The sequence below is a fragment of the Hippocampus bargibanti genome, linkage group LG05 (genome assembly GCF_051943395.1).
Source record: "Hippocampus bargibanti isolate YZ-2025 linkage group LG05, ASM5194339v1, whole genome shotgun sequence".
Taxonomy (NCBI): Eukaryota; Metazoa; Chordata; class Actinopteri; order Syngnathiformes; family Syngnathidae; genus Hippocampus; species Hippocampus bargibanti.
This window is the reverse complement of record NC_142738.1, coordinates 20142158-20163639: the sequence shown is the minus strand read 5'-3', so window position 1 is coordinate 20163639 and position 21482 is coordinate 20142158. Positions and strand designations below refer to the sequence as shown.

General features: G+C 44.2%; 1 protein-coding gene across 1 annotated transcript in view; it reads left to right on the top strand.

Annotated features, from left to right (window-relative positions):
* Positions 1 to 21482, top strand: part of abtb3b (ankyrin repeat and BTB domain containing 3b) — a 158470-nt gene that overhangs the window by 134033 nt on the left and 2955 nt on the right. Inside the window, exons 4-16 of the mRNA XM_088997204.1 lie at positions 7302 to 7454; positions 7674 to 7839; positions 8899 to 8988; positions 11857 to 11958; positions 12973 to 13066; positions 13264 to 13399; positions 13856 to 14076; positions 14186 to 14364; positions 15553 to 15658; positions 20202 to 20304; positions 20427 to 20508; positions 20609 to 20677; positions 21332 to 21445. Coding sequence (XP_088853330.1) covers positions 7302 to 7454; positions 7674 to 7839; positions 8899 to 8988; positions 11857 to 11958; positions 12973 to 13066; positions 13264 to 13399; positions 13856 to 14076; positions 14186 to 14364; positions 15553 to 15658; positions 20202 to 20304; positions 20427 to 20508; positions 20609 to 20677; positions 21332 to 21445 — 1615 coding nt within the window. The remainder of the gene's footprint in view (positions 1 to 7301; positions 7455 to 7673; positions 7840 to 8898; positions 8989 to 11856; positions 11959 to 12972; positions 13067 to 13263; positions 13400 to 13855; positions 14077 to 14185; positions 14365 to 15552; positions 15659 to 20201; positions 20305 to 20426; positions 20509 to 20608; positions 20678 to 21331; positions 21446 to 21482) is intronic.

Genomic DNA, 21482 nt, shown 5'->3' with positions numbered 1-21482 from the left:
CGCCCTAGTGGCTCCCTGGAGCTTTTTCAAAAATGTTTGAAAATGGAAAAAGATGGGGGAGGGAAATATATTTTTTGTTTTAATATGGTTTCTGTAGGAGGACAAACATGACACAAACATTCTTAACGTTTTCCAATTCTGTAAAAATGTGTAGAATAAATATGACATTTCAACATTTCTGTCAACGAAGATTTGCGTCATAGCCTGTGACACACGTTTCTATCAGCAGGGCGGGATGCCAGGCAGGTGGCCGTTGTAAACAAACCGGCGGCTGTGTGATGGCCACGGATCCCAAAGGGAAAAAGAGAAAAATAACTGAGGAGGACAGAGGATTCAACAATTCTTGGACCGAATCATTTGCATTCATTGCCAATGCAGAAGGATTGCCTGCTCTATAGCGAGAAGTTGTCAAATAACAAAAAGAGGAATGTGGAAAGACATTTCCAGGGAAGGCATGCTACATTTGCAGCCGAGTGCTAGCTAGCGTTTGAACAATAATTTCCTCAGTCCGGCTGAAGGCAGGCTGCTGACGCTCCAGTTTGCTTGTACGAGCAGATTTTCTCGAACATGAACTACATCAAATCAAAATATCTTACCCGCCTGCGTGAAGATTAAAGTTTCATTTTACATGCCCGATGTTGAGAAGCTGACCAGTGATGTCCGAAAACAGAAGTCACATTAAACGGGTAAGAACACAATCCTGTCATAGGCACATATTTAGTAACAAAGAGGCTGTTTTTATAAAGTGATTTCTGATTTTCGTCAGTATATATTTGGAATGACACTTCGGGATATTATTGTATTTTGTCGCTCAGGTCCCAGGATAGCTGCGTTGGTTGCGTGTCAAAAGAGAAGAGGATGCTGCTGCGTTTTACCCTCGCACTGACTTGCTTGGCATTTGCACAGAAATCAAACTTAAACTGTATTCATTTGATTTTATATACTTTACCTTTTCAAAAGGCTGCTATTTTATTTTTATAAATGCAGGCTGCGTTTTATTGCACTCTGTTTGTTGGCCAGATAAGGGGCACGTTATGCACGTTCCATTTTGTTGTCAAAATAAAAATGACGTCAAAAATCGGATTTCTTTATTGCATTTCTTTAATTTCATCAAAGCAATGAAACATAATTCATTAATATTATAATTAAGTTCAACTCGAGGTGGCATTGTACAACAGAGTAGTCACGTGGTGCGTCATTCTCTACACTACAGGATGCACTGCAGGGAAAATAAACATTTAATCATGAAGGCTCATTAAGTATTTGTAGCCAACTTAGTCATTTTGATAGTAGACTAATATAGCTAATATAGATACATACAGCATGTGTTGCCTTCATTATAAGGCTTATATAAGGTTTTTAATTTTTTGAGGCTCCAGACATATTTGTTTTTTGGTCCAATATGGCTCTTTCAACATTTTGGGTTGCCGACCCCTGTCCTAGGCCATGATATCAGAGTGCACCATCAATTTTATCGGCTGCCGGAGGGGACATTGCAGCTTGCAAAAATGAGCAAGGTAATTATCGCTCTGGAAATGGGAAGTTTGTCCCAGTTTAAGGGCAAGAATTTGGATGAAATCAACATTGATCCCCATGGTAAGAACACATCTGCATATTTTAGGAAATAATTGCACCCATTTTTTCCTCTGACAGCTGAAGTTTTATCTGTTTCCTCTGTTCCTCAGAAAAAAATATGTGTTGACACTGATATGTCAGGCACTGATGATGAGGACGATAAAGATATGATGGAGTCCATCAAGGTTTTCTCCACAGCGTGGATTTCTTCTTCTGTCCACTTTTTTATTTCTTTAATTTTTACTTCTTTCTTCCCTATATAAACTGGGACAGTAAATTGATATTCCTCCAACAGTTAAGACACAGGCCAGTGCTGTCTAAAGTCATCATTGGTCTGTATTGTAACAGTTTTGTAGTTTTTATACATCAAATGGTAACACAATCACAAGCCACTAAATACAGTAAAGTCTCGTTATATCGATACTCAAGGGAGTCCGAAAAAATATCGATATAACCGGGACTATCGATATATCCGACCCTGTTTGCATGTAATTTTCTCCGTGCGTACATAGAAATAGTATCGATATAACCGGGACTATCGATATATCCGATATCGATATAACGAGACTTTACTGTAACCGTTTACCTTCAGAGATCTTCACCAGCTCCGCCCTACCATTCAATTTACCTATTAGTAGTAAACATGGAAAAAATATATTGAGTTCTACAAAATCAGGAATATGTACTTGAGTGCTATGTTCACAGTGCAGGTGTGAATGCAATTCAGATTTTTTTTGGTGGGATCAATTTATTTTGGAAGGGTTCACATTACATGAAGAAATGCGTATCTATTTACTACTGAGAAAACATGATTTTAAAGTCTCAGCATCAGTGACTGCTTGTCCCTCCTCCCACTCTCCTTGTGCAAGATTATATTAGATCACATTACATTGCATTACCCTTTATTAGACTCACAGTGGAGAAATTCACAAGTATTGTTCTGAATTTACAATTATTTTCTGTGTCAACATGAATATATGTATACTGACATGTATGACACCAATGGTCGACCTTTTCGGGAAGGCATTGAACAAAACATATTTTGACCTAAAGCATTTTAAAGTCATAAACATACCAAATGATTGTGGCGATGATGTTTATGTAGGAGTACATTTTTCATGTCTTTCTCAGCTTCGGTGCGTGTGTTGATCCCCCCCCTCTCCCCCACGTCCCGTAAGTGTCTGCCTTCTTTCTGGATTGTGCCTATTTTGCACCACCGCCGGTTAGTTTATTTCTTACGATTCCGCTGGTTCACCTGTTTTTGTACCAGCGCCATTTTTTACGTTAATAAACACCGTGCAATGATCTTCTGTCTCCGTTGCCTGCTTGGGGATCCAAACATCCCACCTTGTAATGACGAGTCAGTTACTTTCTGCCTCATTCGGAACGTGACACCATTCATTCACTATGAACCGTATTTTCACGACCATAGGGCGCGTTGCACATTTTGGAGGACATTTAAGTAAGACTTACAGTCGTGAAAATACGGTAGCAAGCTGACCAGGTGACGTCAACACGCATTTGTGTGAGATGAAAATCAATCATTTGAGTGGTAAACAATTTGTGTCAAGTTCGTTTCATTTTGTCCAAGTGACACAGCATGTCGACCAAAAAAGCCAGATCCATAATCCACTCGTGGTCCGAGAGCACGGGGTAGTCCTTAGCTTTCTCTTCCATGAACAGTTTCACGGCATCCAACACCTCAAAAAAGCAAGAGAGCACTTTGCCTTTTGACAGCCACCTCACAGTGCAGTGCAGCGGCAGGTCACCTGGAAGCCCTTGGTCCAGCTCAGGGATGAGATTCTTGAATTGTCTGTGGTAAAACGCACGAGTGCGGATCTAGTTGACGATTTCCATCACAGGCTTCATGGCATTCTCTAAATTCAACGATTTAGACACAAGCTGCTTCCTGTGGATGATGCAGTGGAAATTCCAAAACTTTTTTATTTGGTCACACAATCCTTTGTCACAGACCGTGCAAATATTGCCTACTGAGGCTTTTCTTTTATGTCACAACTTTCATCCATTGCGACACTAAAATACTCCCACGCTTGAAGGTCAGAGTGCAGCTGTGATTCAATAGCCGTGCTAATGTCTGATATTCTGCGTTCAACAGTGTGGCGGGACAGTTGGACATCTGCTACCATTTGTTTTAGTTTGTCATATTCAGGAGACAACATTTCAACAGCGTCACTGAGGCATTTCTTAATAAACTCACCTTCGTTGTATGGCTTTTTAGCCTGTGCAATGTTCCAAGCCAGTTGGTATGATGCAAGCGTGACGGTCTTTGGGTGCTTTGTAAATTTTCGGGAAAAAATTATCTGCTTTTCAGTCTGAGTTTTCAAAGTGACCAACTTGTGCTTGCAAAGTTCAGTCCCTTTGGGGAATTCTTGGTCGATGTCCACGTGGAGTGAGCTGAAGTGGCACTGAAGATTTGACGCTTTGAAACACGGCAATGACGCCTGGCATATAAGGCAAAATGGCTTGCGCTTACGCTCAATAAAAAAATATTAACTCTCCCACTCTGTTAAAAATGTCCTGTGTTCGTCTTCATATTTTCGTTTTGCTGCTCATTTTTTTCCCTACCATTTTGAGAGCGAACTTGACGCAAATTAATTGTTTACGTCGTAAACAATTTGTGTCGAGACTGTTTGGCCACATGTGGTTTACGACATAAATGATTGATTTTCATCTCACACACAGTCAGCTTGATACCGTATTTTCACTACTATGAGGTGCACTTAAAGTTTTCACGACTATCAGGTGCACTTAAAAGTCTTAAATTTTCTCCAAAATGTGCAGCGCGCACTATGGTCGTGAAATTACGGTACATAAAGGATGAATGGCAGCGCCAGTGCCAAACATTTTTTCCGCTTGTCATGTGGATGCCCCTTAAGAGCCGCATGAAATCAGTCAAAGAGCCGCATGCGGTTCAGGAGCCGCGGGTTGGCCATGCCTGGCCTATGTTATCTTCGCTCAATTGCCCAGCAAGAGGGTATTTCAGTAAAGGATGACCCCTGCCAAGTAAATGGAATTAAAGAAAAAGAAAACTGCATGCTACAGAGATGTGCTGGTGTGAGAAAAAATACATGGACATTTTTGGGTACAGCTCATGCTGACACATGTTTTTATCGTTTTTATCCACTCTGCGGCTAAAAAGATCTTTCATAAATCACAGCACATAGACAAACACTCATCTATGTTCTCACTCACACCTAGGAACAATTTAGAGTGTCCTGCCATGCATGTTTTGGGAATGTGGGAGGAAACCTGAGGCACAAGAGTAATCCCAAGGAGGCACAGGGCTAACATGCAAACTCCACACAGGAAAGCCGGGGCCGGATTCAAACCCTGCAACCTCTAAACTGTAAGGCTGATCTTGTCAGTCAGGACTCTGTCAGTCCCTTAGCATTGTTCAACTAACATTGTGTCATCCATGGTGGTGAGTCCATTAATCATATTTATTTGTCCTTCACAAACTCATTTGCTACGTTGATTTTAGTTTTTTATGATTCCCTCCTTACCAATGTTCTCTCTAAGCTGGGTGCGTGCGCAATCGCGCACTGCTTGCACGTACTCAGCGCACAAGAACATCTATGCAGCGCACAACATAAAATAAAACAGAAACACATTACTTAATATCTAATATTAGAACTGCTATAATCTAGTTAATTAGACCAATTATATATTTATATATTTTGTACCATTTATTTAACTCAATGAGTACCATTTATTTAACTCAATGAGTGACAGGTGTCCAGCCAATAATGCCGTACAATTCACGTATGCTACAAAGCCAATTGGAGCAGAACGGCGCAAATGTGCCCTGCCCATATGCGTAAACATACGTAACCATCTGATGTTGCTCACATTGGTCCTCAGTGTGCTCAGGGAGCTTGTGTGTCTGCTCAGACACATGAAAAATTAAAGGGAACATTGCTCCTAACTCATAACTTTATTTAATTTTTTTAATGAATCCATTTTGTAAATTTCTCTGTTTCGCTAATATTCTTCCTGAAAATTGGGCAACCTTAATTATATATGCGAGTCTCTGAGTCAACCATAATCCTGTACGAGTCAAGCCTACTGCATCACTAACACAGGCCACTTCGCGTCTCTCAGAGGGTGATGTTGATTTATGATAAAAATGTAAGTAACAAGTGGGTACTGTAGATCAGTGGTCCCCAACCTTTTTTGTGCCACGGACCAGTTTAATGTCAGACAATATTTTCACGGACAGGCGGATAAATACAACAAACTAAGACCTTTGTTTTTTTTTACTCATTTTGCTAGCTTACGGTGGGCTAATTTTAGCGGTATGTATCACGTGACCTCGACAAGTGTTTTGACATGCGTCAAGAGTAAATCATAGTCGGATGTAATCTGGTAATTTTTCATTTTTCATTTTATGTAAATTATTTATTCTTTCTGCGCGGCCCGGTACCAAATGACCCACGGACCGGTACCGGTCCGCGGCCCGGGGGTTGGGGACCTCTGCTGTAGATGGTAAATGGCATGGTTAATAGGAAATGGTCCATCTAGCCATCCATCCATTTTCCGATCCGCTGTACCATGGTCGCAGAGGGTGCGGGAGCCTATCCCTGCTGTCTTCAGTCAGTCGGCGGGCTACACCGTAAACCGGTAATATATTGTTGTGGTACATTCTTAAAATTACACAACCACAAGAACACACTGTCATCGAAGCCAAACAAGCAGATGGAGTGCATCTTTCACACATGCCAGCATTACGAGTTGTAAGGTGGGAAGGGTGTACTGTACTTGTTAGCAGTCCTGCTGAGACAGATGCAGGAAATGACAACCATATGGTTGACCTTAACCTCAGTGTTCCCACTGTTTAAGATGAGGACTATCCCTGAATTCAAAAGTGCAAAGGAAACCTAATAAACGCACACGCATACACGTTTTTCTACATGGTGGGGACATGGTGTGCAAACGTTTTGACCCGTGGGAACCCAATTTCAAACATGAAAAAATCTTTTATGAAACTCATAAAAATTTGATTTTAGGACCCAATTTTTTTAGCCAGTGCTCACTCAGAAATCACTTTCTTGATTTCTTGAATTCTTGATTTAATGTTTCCAGGTTTTTCGCAACTCCGCGGGGACTTAATGAATCATGTCAAACCAAAACTACCAACAGGTGGCGCTTATTTTTTTTCAAGAGACAATATTTAGAGCCTGTAAGGTCAGCAATTGTGTTTTGCAGGAGCCATGATCGTATATTTTTTGACAATTCTAAATTTTGAACACATAAATTGTGAAATATTTTGTTCACATGCACAACTGGGTCCAAGCCCCCTCCCATTTTGTGACACCATATCCGACGGAATAATCAAGCACCAGATGTAGGTCTGCCAGGTTCTGTCACAACCAAAAGTTTGACTGCATCCAGTATTGGATTTTTCAATGTGCTATTCTTTATTATTCATCTGTGAATTACATCCCATTTTAGCTGCCAGTAAATTTTTGTTTCATAAATGTGCTGAGTTCCAACAGTTGGAACTCAGAAACACATGAACACTTGGTTCATGTGTGCCCATGTTTATGATGTGGCTCTTTGCAGTAAAATAGTAAAAAATGTGGCTCTTAATCTCTGACTGATTGGCCACCCATGACGTAGGCAAACTGTATCTTGGGTGCATTTAAAAAAAAATCTACCTCAATTGCACACTTGCTGACTGCACGTGTGTTGATCTCCTCCCACAGGCCGTTCATGGTGCTCCCGCCTCTGATGGAGTGGGTTCGTGTGGCTGTTGTTCACACTGAGCACAGACGGAGCTTTTCTGTGGACAGCGATGATGTTCGGCAGGCTGCCAGACTGCTGCTGCCTGGAGTGGACTGCGAGCCCCGCCAGCTCCGGTACAGCCGCAGTCCTTTAGGCTTCACACTGCACACACATTCATGAATGCATGCACTCACACACACATGCACACATCTTCAAACTCAACTCATGTCATCAAGGAATTGTTCTGCTTGTATAGTTTTGTAAAAATGGAAACTTTGTCTTTTGGGTGATCAGTTTCACGGTGTGCACATCAAAACATCTACTGAACTCATTTTGTGCGCTCTGCCCTTCAGAACGGATGACTGCTTCAGTGCCTCCAGGAAACTGGATGCTGTCTCAACTGAGGCAAAGCTCCTGCAGAACTTGGGCTTCCATATGCTCAGCTGTGGACGCACAGACTTGGTGAAGCAGGCTGTCAACTTGCTGGGGCCGGACGGTATCAACAGCATAAGTGAGCAGGTTAGAGACAGTCAGCTCACTTCAATAATGTATATTGAAGCGCATTTACACTTGCTGAATGTGCACATAACGTCACACTGCCCGTGGAACAAAAGTAAATGGTGGCTCCTTCATCTTGATTATTATGCAGACATGCAAACTATGATATGCAGTCAATAAAATACCGGTAAGTCTACAAACCTCTGATTAAATGCTACACATGATAAAATAAGACCAAGAAAATAAAAATTCCCACTATGAATATGACCTCTGAGATGTACAACTCCTTGAAATTATTTCAGGGGGGTAGCAAAAAAAAACAACCAAAAAAACGGTGATTGTGCACAGCCTCTTATAACTGGAATGTGGCTGCAGTCTGAATTATGTTAATTCAAATGGAGTGAGCACACATCCACATCTGCCACTATTAAAGTGTTGTTAATGCAATAGACATCTTGATTGCATGACTGTCGAGAGATACAGGGTGAAGTCCACATTTCGCAATAAATCATTTGGCTGAGTGTCCAGCTCCCCATTGAACATTGAACAGGATAAGCGGTGATCAGGATTGATGGATGATGTTTGCAATATTTGATTCAGATCCATCTATTCAAAGTTTATACTGTCCAAGGTTATGGATGAGCTGGAGCATATTCCAGCCAACTTTGGGCAGGGTTCACCCTAGACTGGTTGTATTTAGACAAGCAAACATTTCTCTCGCATTCAATCCTATATGGACAATTCAGTCTTCAATTAACCTAATATAAGAGGAAAACACGACGTGAACAAATTAATTTCATTTCAGAAAACCAAAGCTAGTTTTCTTGACTGCTTGACCGACATGCTCGCTACATTTTCTACAATTCTGTCCAAATCATTACAAAGGCATACATTTGAAGTTGCGCCCACTTAATCCAGCCCTCAGAAATGGCCTCAACAGAAGGCCAGATTTCTGGTACTTTAAAATGACCATTCTGACTTGTGCAGCCAGGAGAAAGTTTACATGTAATGTTGAAAGGACAATGGTATCTTCCGATGTGACATAGATGTGTGCTTGTATTCGTGCTTTTACTCATGCAGGGGATGACCCCACTCATGTATGCTTGCGCCCGTGGAGACGAGGCCATGGTGCAGATGCTCCTGGATGCTGGAGCTAATATTAATAGTGAGGTGAGTGGTTGGTCTGTGATACATCAAATATGTTTCAAGGTCATCAGCAAAATAATGTGTGCCAACAATACTGAATGATGTATCGTAGTGAGAAAATCATGTTTCATGATACGAAGACAGAAAAAGGTGTCGCTTGGTAAGAAGCCTCTATCTTAAGTATGGTTCAGTAAGTAGAGAAAAACAGACTGAGTGACCCGCATCTTTCTCACACTGTATTCCCTTCCATGCATCTTGCTGTTTATTGCAATAATTGTCCTGCCCAGACACAACGTCAGGTCATGTAATAACAGGGAAAGAGTTGCGAAAATATATTGCCTAAAATGGTGGGATTCAATGAAAAGGTTTCTGTATGTATGGACACCAACAGAAAGGTAGTCATTTCACAACGTCTTTATTATTGTGCTTATGTTAAAACGCATCTACCGCATCCGCTGAGAGTTATTTTTTTGCACCCAAATAGCGAAATATCATAATAAAGTCTATGTATCATTTGTGTTGGATATTAAGTGGTACCTCTACTTCAGAACATCTATTCATTCAAAATGTTCAAGTTACGAAAGTCTTGCAGTGGAGAAATTTACATTTCGTAGCAGCAAAGTTATGAAAGGAAAAGGAAAGGAAGAAATAAAACAAAATACAGAAGCTACTGGAAAGGCAGCCACTCTCACGGCGCCATCTTGAAGTCAAAGGAACAAAACGAAAACGAAATAAAAAATAATATGACAACACAAAGACACAGTCATTCAATCTTTTTCTGCACCCTCTGTTGCATTAAGCAGTTCGAGATGAAAGAGGACAGGATCAAAGCGTCCTATTCACCAGTGGATCAGGGACCCTCATGGTGAAATGTGCACGTCTGCGACAAGCTAAATGTTCAAAGCAAACTCAAAGCTGTAGCATTCATTGAGGAAAGAGATTGTCTCAGATCTCCTGTCCCACGTGAATCCGCTTCAATTCCAAGCTGCGACAGTTCCACATACACATCGGCGTTCTGCCATGACGCTCCTTTCTTCTCATTAATTCCTCGTCTCACCCCCATGGGTGGTGTCTGTCCCCCATTTCTTTTTTAGCTCGGGTCCTCAGTCAAGCAAGAATCCTCAAGCCAGGAAGCTTGAGGATTCTGCGTAGCATCCGTGCTGTTCCCAGCACTGCGCTTTTCTGGACCAAGATATCCGATGTTCTTCCCGGGATCTGTTGCAACCGCTCGTTTTATATATATATATATATAGAGAGAGAGAGAGAGAGAGAGAGAGAGAGAGAGAGAGAGAGAGAGAGAGAGAGAGAGAGAGAGAGAGAGAGAGAGAGAGAGAGAGAGAGAGAGAGAGAGATTTATTTGTTTATTTATTTATTTATTTATTTATTTTTTTTTGTCTGTGTGTGCAGGTGGCTCTCACACAAAAACATTTATAAATACTTAGCTCTTACAGCTCTCTTAGTCAAAAACATTTCCGACCCCTGGAAAAGGGCATTTGCATGAAAAATGCATCTATAATTTTGTAATTAAGAATTTTCTTCCAAAACAAATTTATTTGTAGATGTATTAATGTTGAAACTTTATGTTTTGATGTGCACTTGTACATTACCGCTTACTCAAATCATCCTCCTAGTTTGATTGTATTTCCTTATAAATTCCTTCATTTTCACGACCGCTAAATTCTCACGAGGGTCGCAGGGGCGTGCTGGAGCCTACCCCAGCCATCTTCAGGCACTAGGCGGAGGGACACCCTAAATTGGTTCCTACCCAATTGCAGGGCACACAGAGACAAACAACCATTCACTCACGCACTCACACCAAAGGACCTGCGCGAAGGGACCTGCCCAGCCATAAAGTTGCCTGCCCAGCCATAAAGTTGCCTACCCCATTTTTCACAACTTGAAACACAATAAGACTACTAATCGCAAAAAAAGACATTGTTGCGAAGTATAAAGGATTTTTTGTAATTAAGGAAGCACCTACCACAAATGCCCCCTTGCTTAATTTGTGGTAAATATCCCTTGCTGAAGATTTTGCTCAAGTTGTCGTTTGTCGTCATGGTGCACAATGCAATGTTTGCGTTGCATTGTCTGCTAAAAGAACATGCAAACCCTATTTTGTCACTTTCAAAAATTTTCTTTGAATATGGGACCCAAAATGTACATTGCTTAACTCATTCACTTCCATTCACAAATGTATTCCGGAATTTATTCAGGATTCAAAAGGAGGCGACAGTGATATCATTTAAATTGGGGAAGGTCTCACAGAATCCAATGAGAAGGGGAGATGGATAAAGAAGATATGAGACAACGTCAGGTGGATTGTGTCCATTATCACCTCAGTAACATGCATCATGCAACCATCACGCCAACTTTGATTTGCAGTTCACCGACATCCGGCCAAAGCACAAAGGCAACACTGAGTACAATGTATGCCTAATTGATCAGCTAATTATGTTCAATTCTTTTTAATCTGGTGATTCATTCTCAACTGGAAATTGCGTGCTCATTGGCATCCAGAACCTCAGTTTGATTCGTCACATCCTCCCACACCCGAGCGATAACCCTGAGGTAGGTCAAAGCCCTGTCGGAGAAACCGCAGTCGCGGGGCGAGGGATCAGAGAAAATCCATTAGAATGAGATCTAACTCGACAGATCAATTTATTGTGTTCATTAGAAGGTCAACGTGTTGACAGGTTGTCCTCTGGCCCCAGGCCTCTTAGATGATTACTCCAGGTGCTCTCGAAGCACTTTATATCCTCCCTGCAATAGCTTGTCTTGTGCTTGCCTGGCCATGTCGTTGTTTTTAATGGTATCATGTCTCTCTCCCTCATCTCCCTTTCATGTCCCCCATCCCGTCCTTCAACGACGCCGCTCCTGATGTCCATTCCCTAGGTGCCAAACTCAGTGCGCAGGCACCACTCAGTGTTTCCCGAGACGCGCCAGGCTACTCCCCTCACTTTTGCTGTGTCACATGGACATGTGCCTGTGGTGCAGGTAGTGATGTCCTCTCTCATCTGTTGACTCTCTCTGTGCTTCAACTCATGGTTGGTCATCATTTTCATTTCAATCAACGGTCATCTTCTGTCTTTTTATTTCTATCTGGACATGATCGAGAAAGGGTTGTCCATTTGGCTTATGCGGCAAATGGAACAGGCTGCATTAGGTAAATGGAAAGGTGACCAGTGCACAGTGGACTAATTGTAATCGAACACATTTGACTAATTCAGTTTGCCCTCTCAATGATGTGTACAGAGGGATTACGTAATTTACTTTTCACAGAAAATGCTTTAAACCGACATTTTGATCTCTCTGTGAATAAATACCAAAACCGACATTTTGATCTCTCTGTGAATAAATACAAAAAGAGATGTACTGAAGGGTACATGATTTTTTTTCCCAAGCTCTTCACTGTAAAATGTTTCTTGTGACTAATATTTAATGATAGCTGTGCATGGTGAGATGGGTTAATGTGTCAAAAAAAGAACCATGTATGAGTATGCATTGTTAACTGATGCCTTATTTAGACTTTTGATTTTTAAGTTGTTATATGTATAAAAAGCCGTTCTAACAAGTTGATTCTGTATTTGCAAGCAGGGTACATGACACATCATGTTTATTGTGCTACTGTATATGTTGTATAATTGATATAATCAACATATTTATTGTGTCTAACTCAGGGGAACTTTGAGATGTGTTCACTTTTTTTCTGTGGACCGAAGCAGTTATTAATTATAAAATAATCCTTGAATGCTCAGTGCATCTCTTGTCTCTGGTTCACAGTCTGCCTGTTTTGTATTTGGCTAAAGATAGTGAGTGGCAGCTGGCTTTCGTTCCATGCTTAATGAAACAAGAGCACAATTAATTCCACGTCAGCCTGTAGTCTAAATTAGTAATCAAACATTTATTAACTGCATCTTACGTGTTGGAGAAGCTCAAAGTCACCCAGATAAATAATTTTCTCTATCTTCCCATCATGTCCTCCTCGGTCACCCCACCTGAACTCCACAGCTGCTTCTGGATGCCAAGGCAAATGTGGAAGGCTCCCTGCAGGACGGAATGGAGAACTACACTGAGACCCCGCTGCAGCTGGCTGCTGCTGCAGGTACACGCAAGCCGTGGCTTCTCTTCCCAATTTCCATCCAGCTGTTTCTCCCAATCCATTTCTCACAGCTCCACCTGAATGTCAGCCTCTTCTTAGGCTTAAAGGCTAAATCTATCCTCGGTGCTGGCAGAGACTCTATAATTGGTTTCTTTTTCAGTTCTGTTGAGCGCGGCTGCATATGTGCTTTTCATGCTCAGGCAACTTTGAGCTGGTGAGCCTACTGTTGGAGCGGGGGGCCGACCCCATGTTGGGAACCATGTCCCGCAATGGCATTTCTACTGCGCCGCAGGGAGATATGAACTCCTACAGCCTGGCAGCAGCACATGGACACAGGTAATGTACCTTTATGGTGAAGCCTAACTTAAATGTTCAACCATCATTTCACACCTACGGATAAGTTAGCTGCACACACCCTCACTCATTTGCAGCGCCTTCTCCGTTTGCACTATAAATGACATTCCGTACACTTCACAAACTCATCTACTCAGCAGTTTAAAAGACCATGAAATGAACACATGGGAGGTGTTTTTGTTGGTCATTACACAAATTAACATTCTGTGACAAAAGTGCTAATGTTTTAGCAGATTTTGTTGTGTGAGACTGTGAGACTGTCGCATCACATTTGGATGTGACAGTGACTCTGTTGACTTTTTCTTGTGATTACCAATCACTGTGTGAACTGGCATGTGTTTATATGTGTTTTGCAAGATGTGCATGAATTGAAAAAATAACGTCAGTAAAAGTATGAAATCTTTTTGTTTGTTTGTCTGTTTTGTTTGTTTCTTACAGAAATGTCTTTCGGAAGCTGCTGTCCCACACACAGAAAGGTAAAGGAGACGTCTTATCCCTAGAAGAGATTCTGGCGGAAGGGTCTGAACTGGAGGGAAGAAGTTCATCTGAGGCAGAGCCAATACGAACAGGGAAGGCCAAACTGAAAGCCCTGAAAGAAGCCATGTACCACAGTTCAGAGCATGGACACGTAGACATCACCATAGACATACGGAGCCTTGGTTAGTTAACTTATGAATTGCAAAACCTCCGTTACTGCCCTCCCTCTCCCACAATATCTGATGTATTGTTATTTTTCCTTGCCCTTTTCCATCCACATCTCTTGGCCAGGGGTGCCATGGACTTTGCACACATGGCTGGAGTCTTTGCGCACATGTTTCTCTCAGCACCGTCGGCCACTGATTCAGGGCCTTCTCAAAGAATTTATCTGCATCGAGGAAGATGCATACACTGAGGAGCTCATCACACATGGTTTGCCACTCATGTTCCAGATCCTCAGAGCCAGCAAGGTACACACAGCCACATCATGGAGCAACCACTCCATCGCCATTGTCAAATGTGCTTTTTTTTTGTATTGTTTTTTTTTTTTTTTTTTTGCTTCAAGGTCCTCACAAGGGCTAACCTGACTACTTTCCAAAGATCCAAATGTCAAATGTTGAAAATAAACTGAAAGTTCTGACTGGTAGCACCACTCATCCTGTTTTATTCCGTGGTTTAGTATTTATTAGATTTTCTATGAACAATGTTTTTGAAAATTATCTTTTCTTTGATACAGCTATAAATGGGACTGTACTGTTATATCTACCGTATTTCCTGATGTATAATGCACAATGGAGTATAAGGCACACCCCCAATAAATGGTGTATTTTCAAACTTTTTCCATATACCTGTATAAGGTGCACCTTACTTTACGGCGCACCTTGAATTAGTGATAAAAACTTTTCCAAATATATAAAAGTTTTACAAATATAAGACAGAGGCTGGGGTGACGCACGACTTCTTTTATGGGGCGATGGAGTCAGTCGCTGCTGACAGAAGTTGTGAGACCTGTTGTGGCTCAATATTACTTCACATATAAGGCGCACCTGCATACAAGGCGCAGGGTCATCTTTTGAAGAAAATTAAGGATTTTGAGTGCGTCTTATGCGCCGCGAAATACGGTACTCTCACACTCATCACATGGAGGGTCCTGATTGATAATTCTGAGATCTGGCAATTTTGGATTGATGCTAACAATCCCCCGAATGGGGAAGGTTGATTTGAACAAATTGACAGCCAAAAGGCCTCCTGGAACTCCGAAATATTCGATTTGAAAGGACTCTGTTAAACTGTAGTTTTCCTCAATGTACAGTATAGATGGTTCCTAGTGGATGTTACTGGCTATCTGCTGGTGTCATGCCACATTAAGCGCAAACAGCCTTGCTGTAGGGGGGGGGGGGGGAGGACTTGTAGTGAATTGCAGTGTTCCTCTTTTCCCTTCTGCTTTGGCAACTCAAACACACACAGGAGAGTTGAAGGGTAAAAAAACTAATAGAGTGCATGTCTTTCCCGTTTTTCACTTTTCACCGTGTTCTAATTTTCACTCATCCCTTTGGAACTTGAGGTGTGAAACATATCTGATTTATGTCCAAAACCCATTCAGATGTGTGAAATAAAATACACGTTTGCTCTGTTGTGTACACTTTGTGTTTGGTCAGAATGAAGTGATCAGCCAACAGCTGTCAGCTATCTTTACCCAGTGCTATGGGCCCTACCCCATCCCCAAACTGGCAGAGATAAAGCGAAAACAATCATCACGCCTCGGTGAGAGCACGTCACTGTGTTTTTAAACAATGTATTTATTTTTGCTCAATCCTGTTGCACTTGTAATGACAAAAAAATGGTGGTGCAATTGCAAATCTCTGAGGAATTGTTGGGTCAACTCTTGACTGACTGCTGAATAAATGGAAACGGTATCCAGCGCCATCTGGTGGCTAAAAATAAAGAGTTGTAGCCGTTGAGGAATGAGCACATACGATGAATATGTGGAGACGTGTTTATTCCAACGGCTAACAAGTGGATCTGCACTGAACAGCAAAAGCAGTGCAATACATGCAACATGAACTGCCCCCTCCCCTGCACCTGCTGGGTGAGATGCCTGGTCCTAGTGCCCGCCACACAGCCCCCCCCAGAACACCCAGAAGGAAGGTCAAGGTGAAAATTTTGCAGGGGGCTTAACCAGCCTGCCCCTGCAGTCCGTCATTAGGTGGTGTAGGTGATTCGGGCGAGACCTCAGTGGGGGAACGACACTCAACCCTGGCATGCCGTGGTGAGGCTGGAGGTTTCGGAGGGCGTCCGCGACGTGGGGCCTGGGCAGGCGAAACGTCCTCGCCTGCAACTAAATGAGCCGGTTTGAGCCTGTCTATTGAAATGCCCTCCCTCCGCCCACCCATATCGAGCACAAAACTCTTTTCACCGTGTTCAAGCACTCTAAACGGGCCGTCGTACGGCGGTCGGAGGGGAGAGCGGTGGGCATCGTGACGCACAAAGATGAAACGGGCTGACCTAAGAGCAGACGGAACAAATATTTTGGGGACGCAGTGGTGAATTGGTGCTGGAGTCAGGGGCTCTGCTGGCAAAAGGGGGAATGAAGGTGCACCCGAAGCTTCAGGCAGAAGTTCACCAGGAACGCGGAGTGGTTGACCGAGCACTAACTCTGCGGGGGCGGCGTTAAGGTCTTCTTTCGGGGCCGAACGTAACCCGAGCAGGACCCACGGAAGCTGGTCGACCCAGTTACCGTCCGACAGCGCGGCCCGTAGCGCGGCTTTCAGTGACCGGTGGAAGCGTTCGCACATCCCGTTAGCCTGCGGGTGGTAGGCCATAGTGCGGTGTACCTGCACACCAAAGGACTGCGCCATGGCCGACCAGAGCTCGGACACAAACTGGGGGCCTCTGTCCGAAGTGATATCGGATGGCGTGCCGAAACGTGCGACCCAGGACGACAGAAATGCGCGAGCAATATCTGCCGAGGTCGTGGAGGACAGGGGGACTGCTTCCGGCCACCTAGTGGTTCGATCGACCATGGTGAGGAGATGTGTGCAACCCTGCGAAGGAGGGAGGGGCCCGACCAGATCCACATGGACGTGGTCAAATCTCCTGTCCGGAATTGGAAAAGTTTCCAGGTTTGCTCGGGTGTGCCTGTGGACTTTGGCGCGCTGACATGCCACGCATGCAGCTGCCCACTTCCTGATGTCCTTCCGTAACCCAGGCCAGACAAACTTGGCCCCAATAAGTTTGACTGACGCCCGGACGCCAGGGTGTGAGAGGGAATGAATAGAATTAAAAATTCGCCGACGCCACTTCTGCGGAACCACGGGACGAGTGCGACCCGTAGACACATCGCAGAGGAGAGCGGGACCCCCTTCACACGGTGCCACCTTCTCAAGTTTCAGGGCTGTGCCTGCTGCCTTGTGTTCGTGGATGTCCGGATCCTCAGATTGGGCGGTGGCCATCTCTGAAAAATCCACCCCGAGCTGGACTGGACACACAATCGCGCGTGACAAGCAATCGGCCACAGGGTTACATTTGCCGGCCACGTGCTGAATGTCTGTTGTGAATTCAGAAATGGCCGCCAAATGCCGTTGCTGTCGGGCCGACCACGGTTCAGTCACCTTTGACATGGCGAATGTGAGTGGTTTGTGATCCACATATGCGGTAAACCGGCGCCCCTCGAGGAGGAAACGAAAATGGTGTGTTGCAAGATAGAGTGCTAACAACTCTCTGTCGAAAACACTGTACTTGCGTTCGTTATCTTGCAGTTTCCGACTGAAAAATGCAAGGGGCTGCCATTCGTTCTCCACAAGCTGCTCAACCACCGCCCCTACGGCAACATCAGACGCGTCGGTAGTCAAAGCTACCTGTGCGGTTGAGATTGGGTGGACCAGAAGAGTTTCACCCGCAAGAGCTTCCTTGGCCCGTTGGAAGGATTGTGCTCGTTGCGGTGCCCACTCGACGGGGTCGTTAGCCTTCTTTTTTCTCAAGGCGCCGTAGAGGGGTTGTAGGAGGTCGGCTGCGTGAGGAAGAAACCGGTTGTAAAAATTGATCATTCCCAAAAACTCCTGCAGAGCCTTAACTGTGGCCGGGCGGGGGAAATCCACCACTGCTTGTACTTTGGCGGGTAAGGGGATGGCGCCCTGTGGAGAAATGCGATGCCCCAAGAAATCGATCTTGGACAGACCAAATTGGCACTTAACAGGGTTGACTATAAGGCTGTGCAAATCAAGGCGCTTGAAAACTTCGGTTAAGTGCGACAGGTGTTCCTCCGGTGAAGGGCTGGCCACAAGGATGTCGTCTAGATAGACAAATACAAAATCAAGACCTCGCAAGACTGAGTCCATCAGTCTCTGAAAGGTCTGTGCCGCCCCCTTCAGGCCAAAAGGCATACGGAGGAATTCAAAAAGGCCAAAAGGGGTTATTACTGCAGTTTTTGGCACATCTTCTGCCCGTACCGGAACCTGGTGATAACCGCGAACGAGGTCAACTTTGGAAAAGATCACGGCTCCGGCCAAACGTGCGGAAAAGTCCTGGATGTGCGGAATTGGGTAACGATCGTGTGTGGTTACATTATTAAGCCGACGAAAATCACCGCACGGCCGCCAAGAACCGTCACTTTTGGGGACCATGTGCAATGGTGAGGCCCACGGGCTGTTGGAACGCCTCACGATGCCCAAGCGCTCCATCGTCGCGAACTCCCCTTTCGCCATTGCCAATTTTGCCGCGTCGAGGCGACGAGCGCGGGCAAAAACTGGCGGGCCAACCGTGGGAATGAAATGCTCTACCCCGTGTTTAGTATCGGCATTGGAAAAGGCGGGTGTGGTTAACGACGGATAATCGGTCAGCAGGCATTCATAAACGTTACCCGATGTTAAATAATTTGAATGCGTTAACGCCCCGAGCCCTCCGGCCTCGCACGGAAAAGTGGCGAAAGAGATGGCGTCAATCAAACGACGGTTGGCAATGTCCACAAGAAGTCCGTGAGCACATAAAAAATCGGCGCCAATTATGGGAACTGTGGTCGCGGCAACAATAAAGTTCCACTTGAATTCCCGTCCGTGGAAACGCACAGTCACCGACCTGGAACCGAAGTTAGCGATGGGCGAGCCGTTAGCTGCGCACAAGGCAGGCCCGCATCCACCTGCCATCTTGTCCGCAGCGGTGGGCGTCAGCAGGCTTACTTGTGCCCCGCTGTCCACAAGGAAACGTCTTCCTGACGAGGAGTCCGTGACGAAAAGCAGCTCGCTTTCGTTGCTGGCGCCCACGGCTGCTACTGGGTGTTGGGCGTTGAAAATTCCTGTCGTCTCGTGGGAGCAGGGAGGTGCGCAGCGTCGAGCCTTGGCGCCAAACCGCTGATGGAAATAGCAGGTGGCTTTCCCGCGCCGCTTCTGCGATCCCACTGCGGCCACGACGGTCGGATGAATTTGCACGGCTAACCGCCGTATCGCCAGAAGCGCTCGATCTGCTTCTTCCGCCAAGCCACGAAAGTCGCCGGTGGCTAGGCGCGTCGAGTTAGCGAGCACGGCGCGCACTTCGGGTGGTAGCTGGCGAAGGAAAATGTGGGGGAAAAGGAATCCGCCATCATCCGCATTTAACAGCGACAGCATTTTGTCCATTAGATCCACTGCTGTTCCGTCGCAGAGTCCGGGAAGCGAAAGAAGTCTGTCTGCTCTCTCGGAGGCCGATAGCGTGAACCGTTGGAGCAGCCATTGTTTGAGCGCGTCGTACTTCCTGCATCGTGGAGGCGCGAGCAGAAGTTGCATCATGCGATGCGTTGTCGGTTGGTCGAGGGACGCCACGACCATGTAATATTTTAGGTCATCTGTCGTGACGCCTTGTAGGTGGAAAAGTGCTTCCACATGCTGGAACCACGAAGCCGGGTCGCTGTGCCAGAACTCGGGCAACTTCGCGGTGTAGGCGGCAGCTGCGAGTTTGGGCGCCGGTCGTGGCGACATGGCCGTAGAAGAAACATCTTCGTCCGTTGCCATGAACATTTCCATTGTCAGGGTCACCAGTGTAGCCGTTGAGGAATGAGCACACACGATGAATATGTGGAGACGTGTTTATTCCAACGGCTAACAAGTGGATCTGCACTGAACAGCAAAAGCAGTGCAATACATGCAACATGAACTGCCCCCTCCCCTGCACCTGCTGGGTGAGATGCCTGGTCCTAGTGCCCGCCACAGAGTAAAGATAATGTACGGCTACGGTACTTATAATTAATTAATTGTGCTTTTTGATATTCGTGACGTACATTTATTTTTGCTGTTGTTTGATTTTTTTTAAACCCAAAATTAACATTTGTGTCTTTTAGATCCTCACTTCCTGAACAATAAAGAGATGTCGGATGTGACCTTTTTGGTGGAGGGTAAACCTTTTTATGCCCACAAAGTCCTACTCTTCACAGCCTCAAATAGGTAACGTTCAATTATAAACATTTTGTTCATAATTATTATTCGAGACACGACATGACGATGCAAACTGGACATTCATTTTAGATAACATTCAATGACTTTTTATATCAATATTTTGTTTCAAGGTTCAAAACTCTGCTTGCAAATAGGCCTTGTGGTGAAAACACCTGCATTGAAATAAGCCATGTGAAATACCACATTTTCCAGGTAAATACTGTTTCCCATACCCCATGCTCATGACCTTTCTTTGTGTACACAATGTACGTATGCTTGCATTGCAAAAAGCTTTGCTTTTCTTCCCTCTCAGCTTGTGATGCAGTATCTCTACTGTGGAGGAACAGATGCTCTGCACATTAGGAACCCCGATGTGATGGAGGTTAGCTCATTCTTTTTTTAAATCATATTGGAGAAACAAATGCAATGAAAGGACAATGAATAGAAAATAAAAATGGATGTGTAAATGTATGGCTTTACACATACTGTATACAGATGGACATGTGCATGTATATACAGCATTAGATTTAGGCCTCTTTGTTAAAAATCGATAGATGCATGACCTGAGCTACATGATCCTTCAACTAAATATGGTCTTCCCTAGCTATCTGCATTCTTGCCCACTTACCAGTCTAAACCAGTTAAAACCAAGGAGTCACACATAGGGAAATTCCAACTCGGTGATAAGTATGCCCCGCTCGCAATTGGGGCCGTGGCTAAGACAGTATAATGACATGAATCATTTCAGACTGAGATACCTTGTTCTGTAAATGTTTGATAGATAGGCTCCTCGGGCTCGTGTATTCACTCTTCTCGCCATCCATTATACTGTGTAACTGGGAAATAAACTGCTCCAGTAGTTGTGAGGAAAGTATGCATTTAAAATAAAAGAACTGGCAAAAGTTGACTCTGAACCTTTCAACCGTGGACAGAGAGACCAATGGTGGAAAAGTATGCATTTCAATCATATTCATTTTGAAACCTAAAAATGATCTTCAATTACTTCTGGATGTCAGCCTTATACTTTTTATTGCAGCTTTTGTCTGCATCGAAATTCTTCCAGTTGGATGAGCTTCAGAGGCATTGTGAGATTATCTGCACGAAGAACATAAACACAGATACTTGCGTGGAGATCTACAACCATACTCAGGTACAAACAACACTATTGTTTTTTTTACATTGAGAAT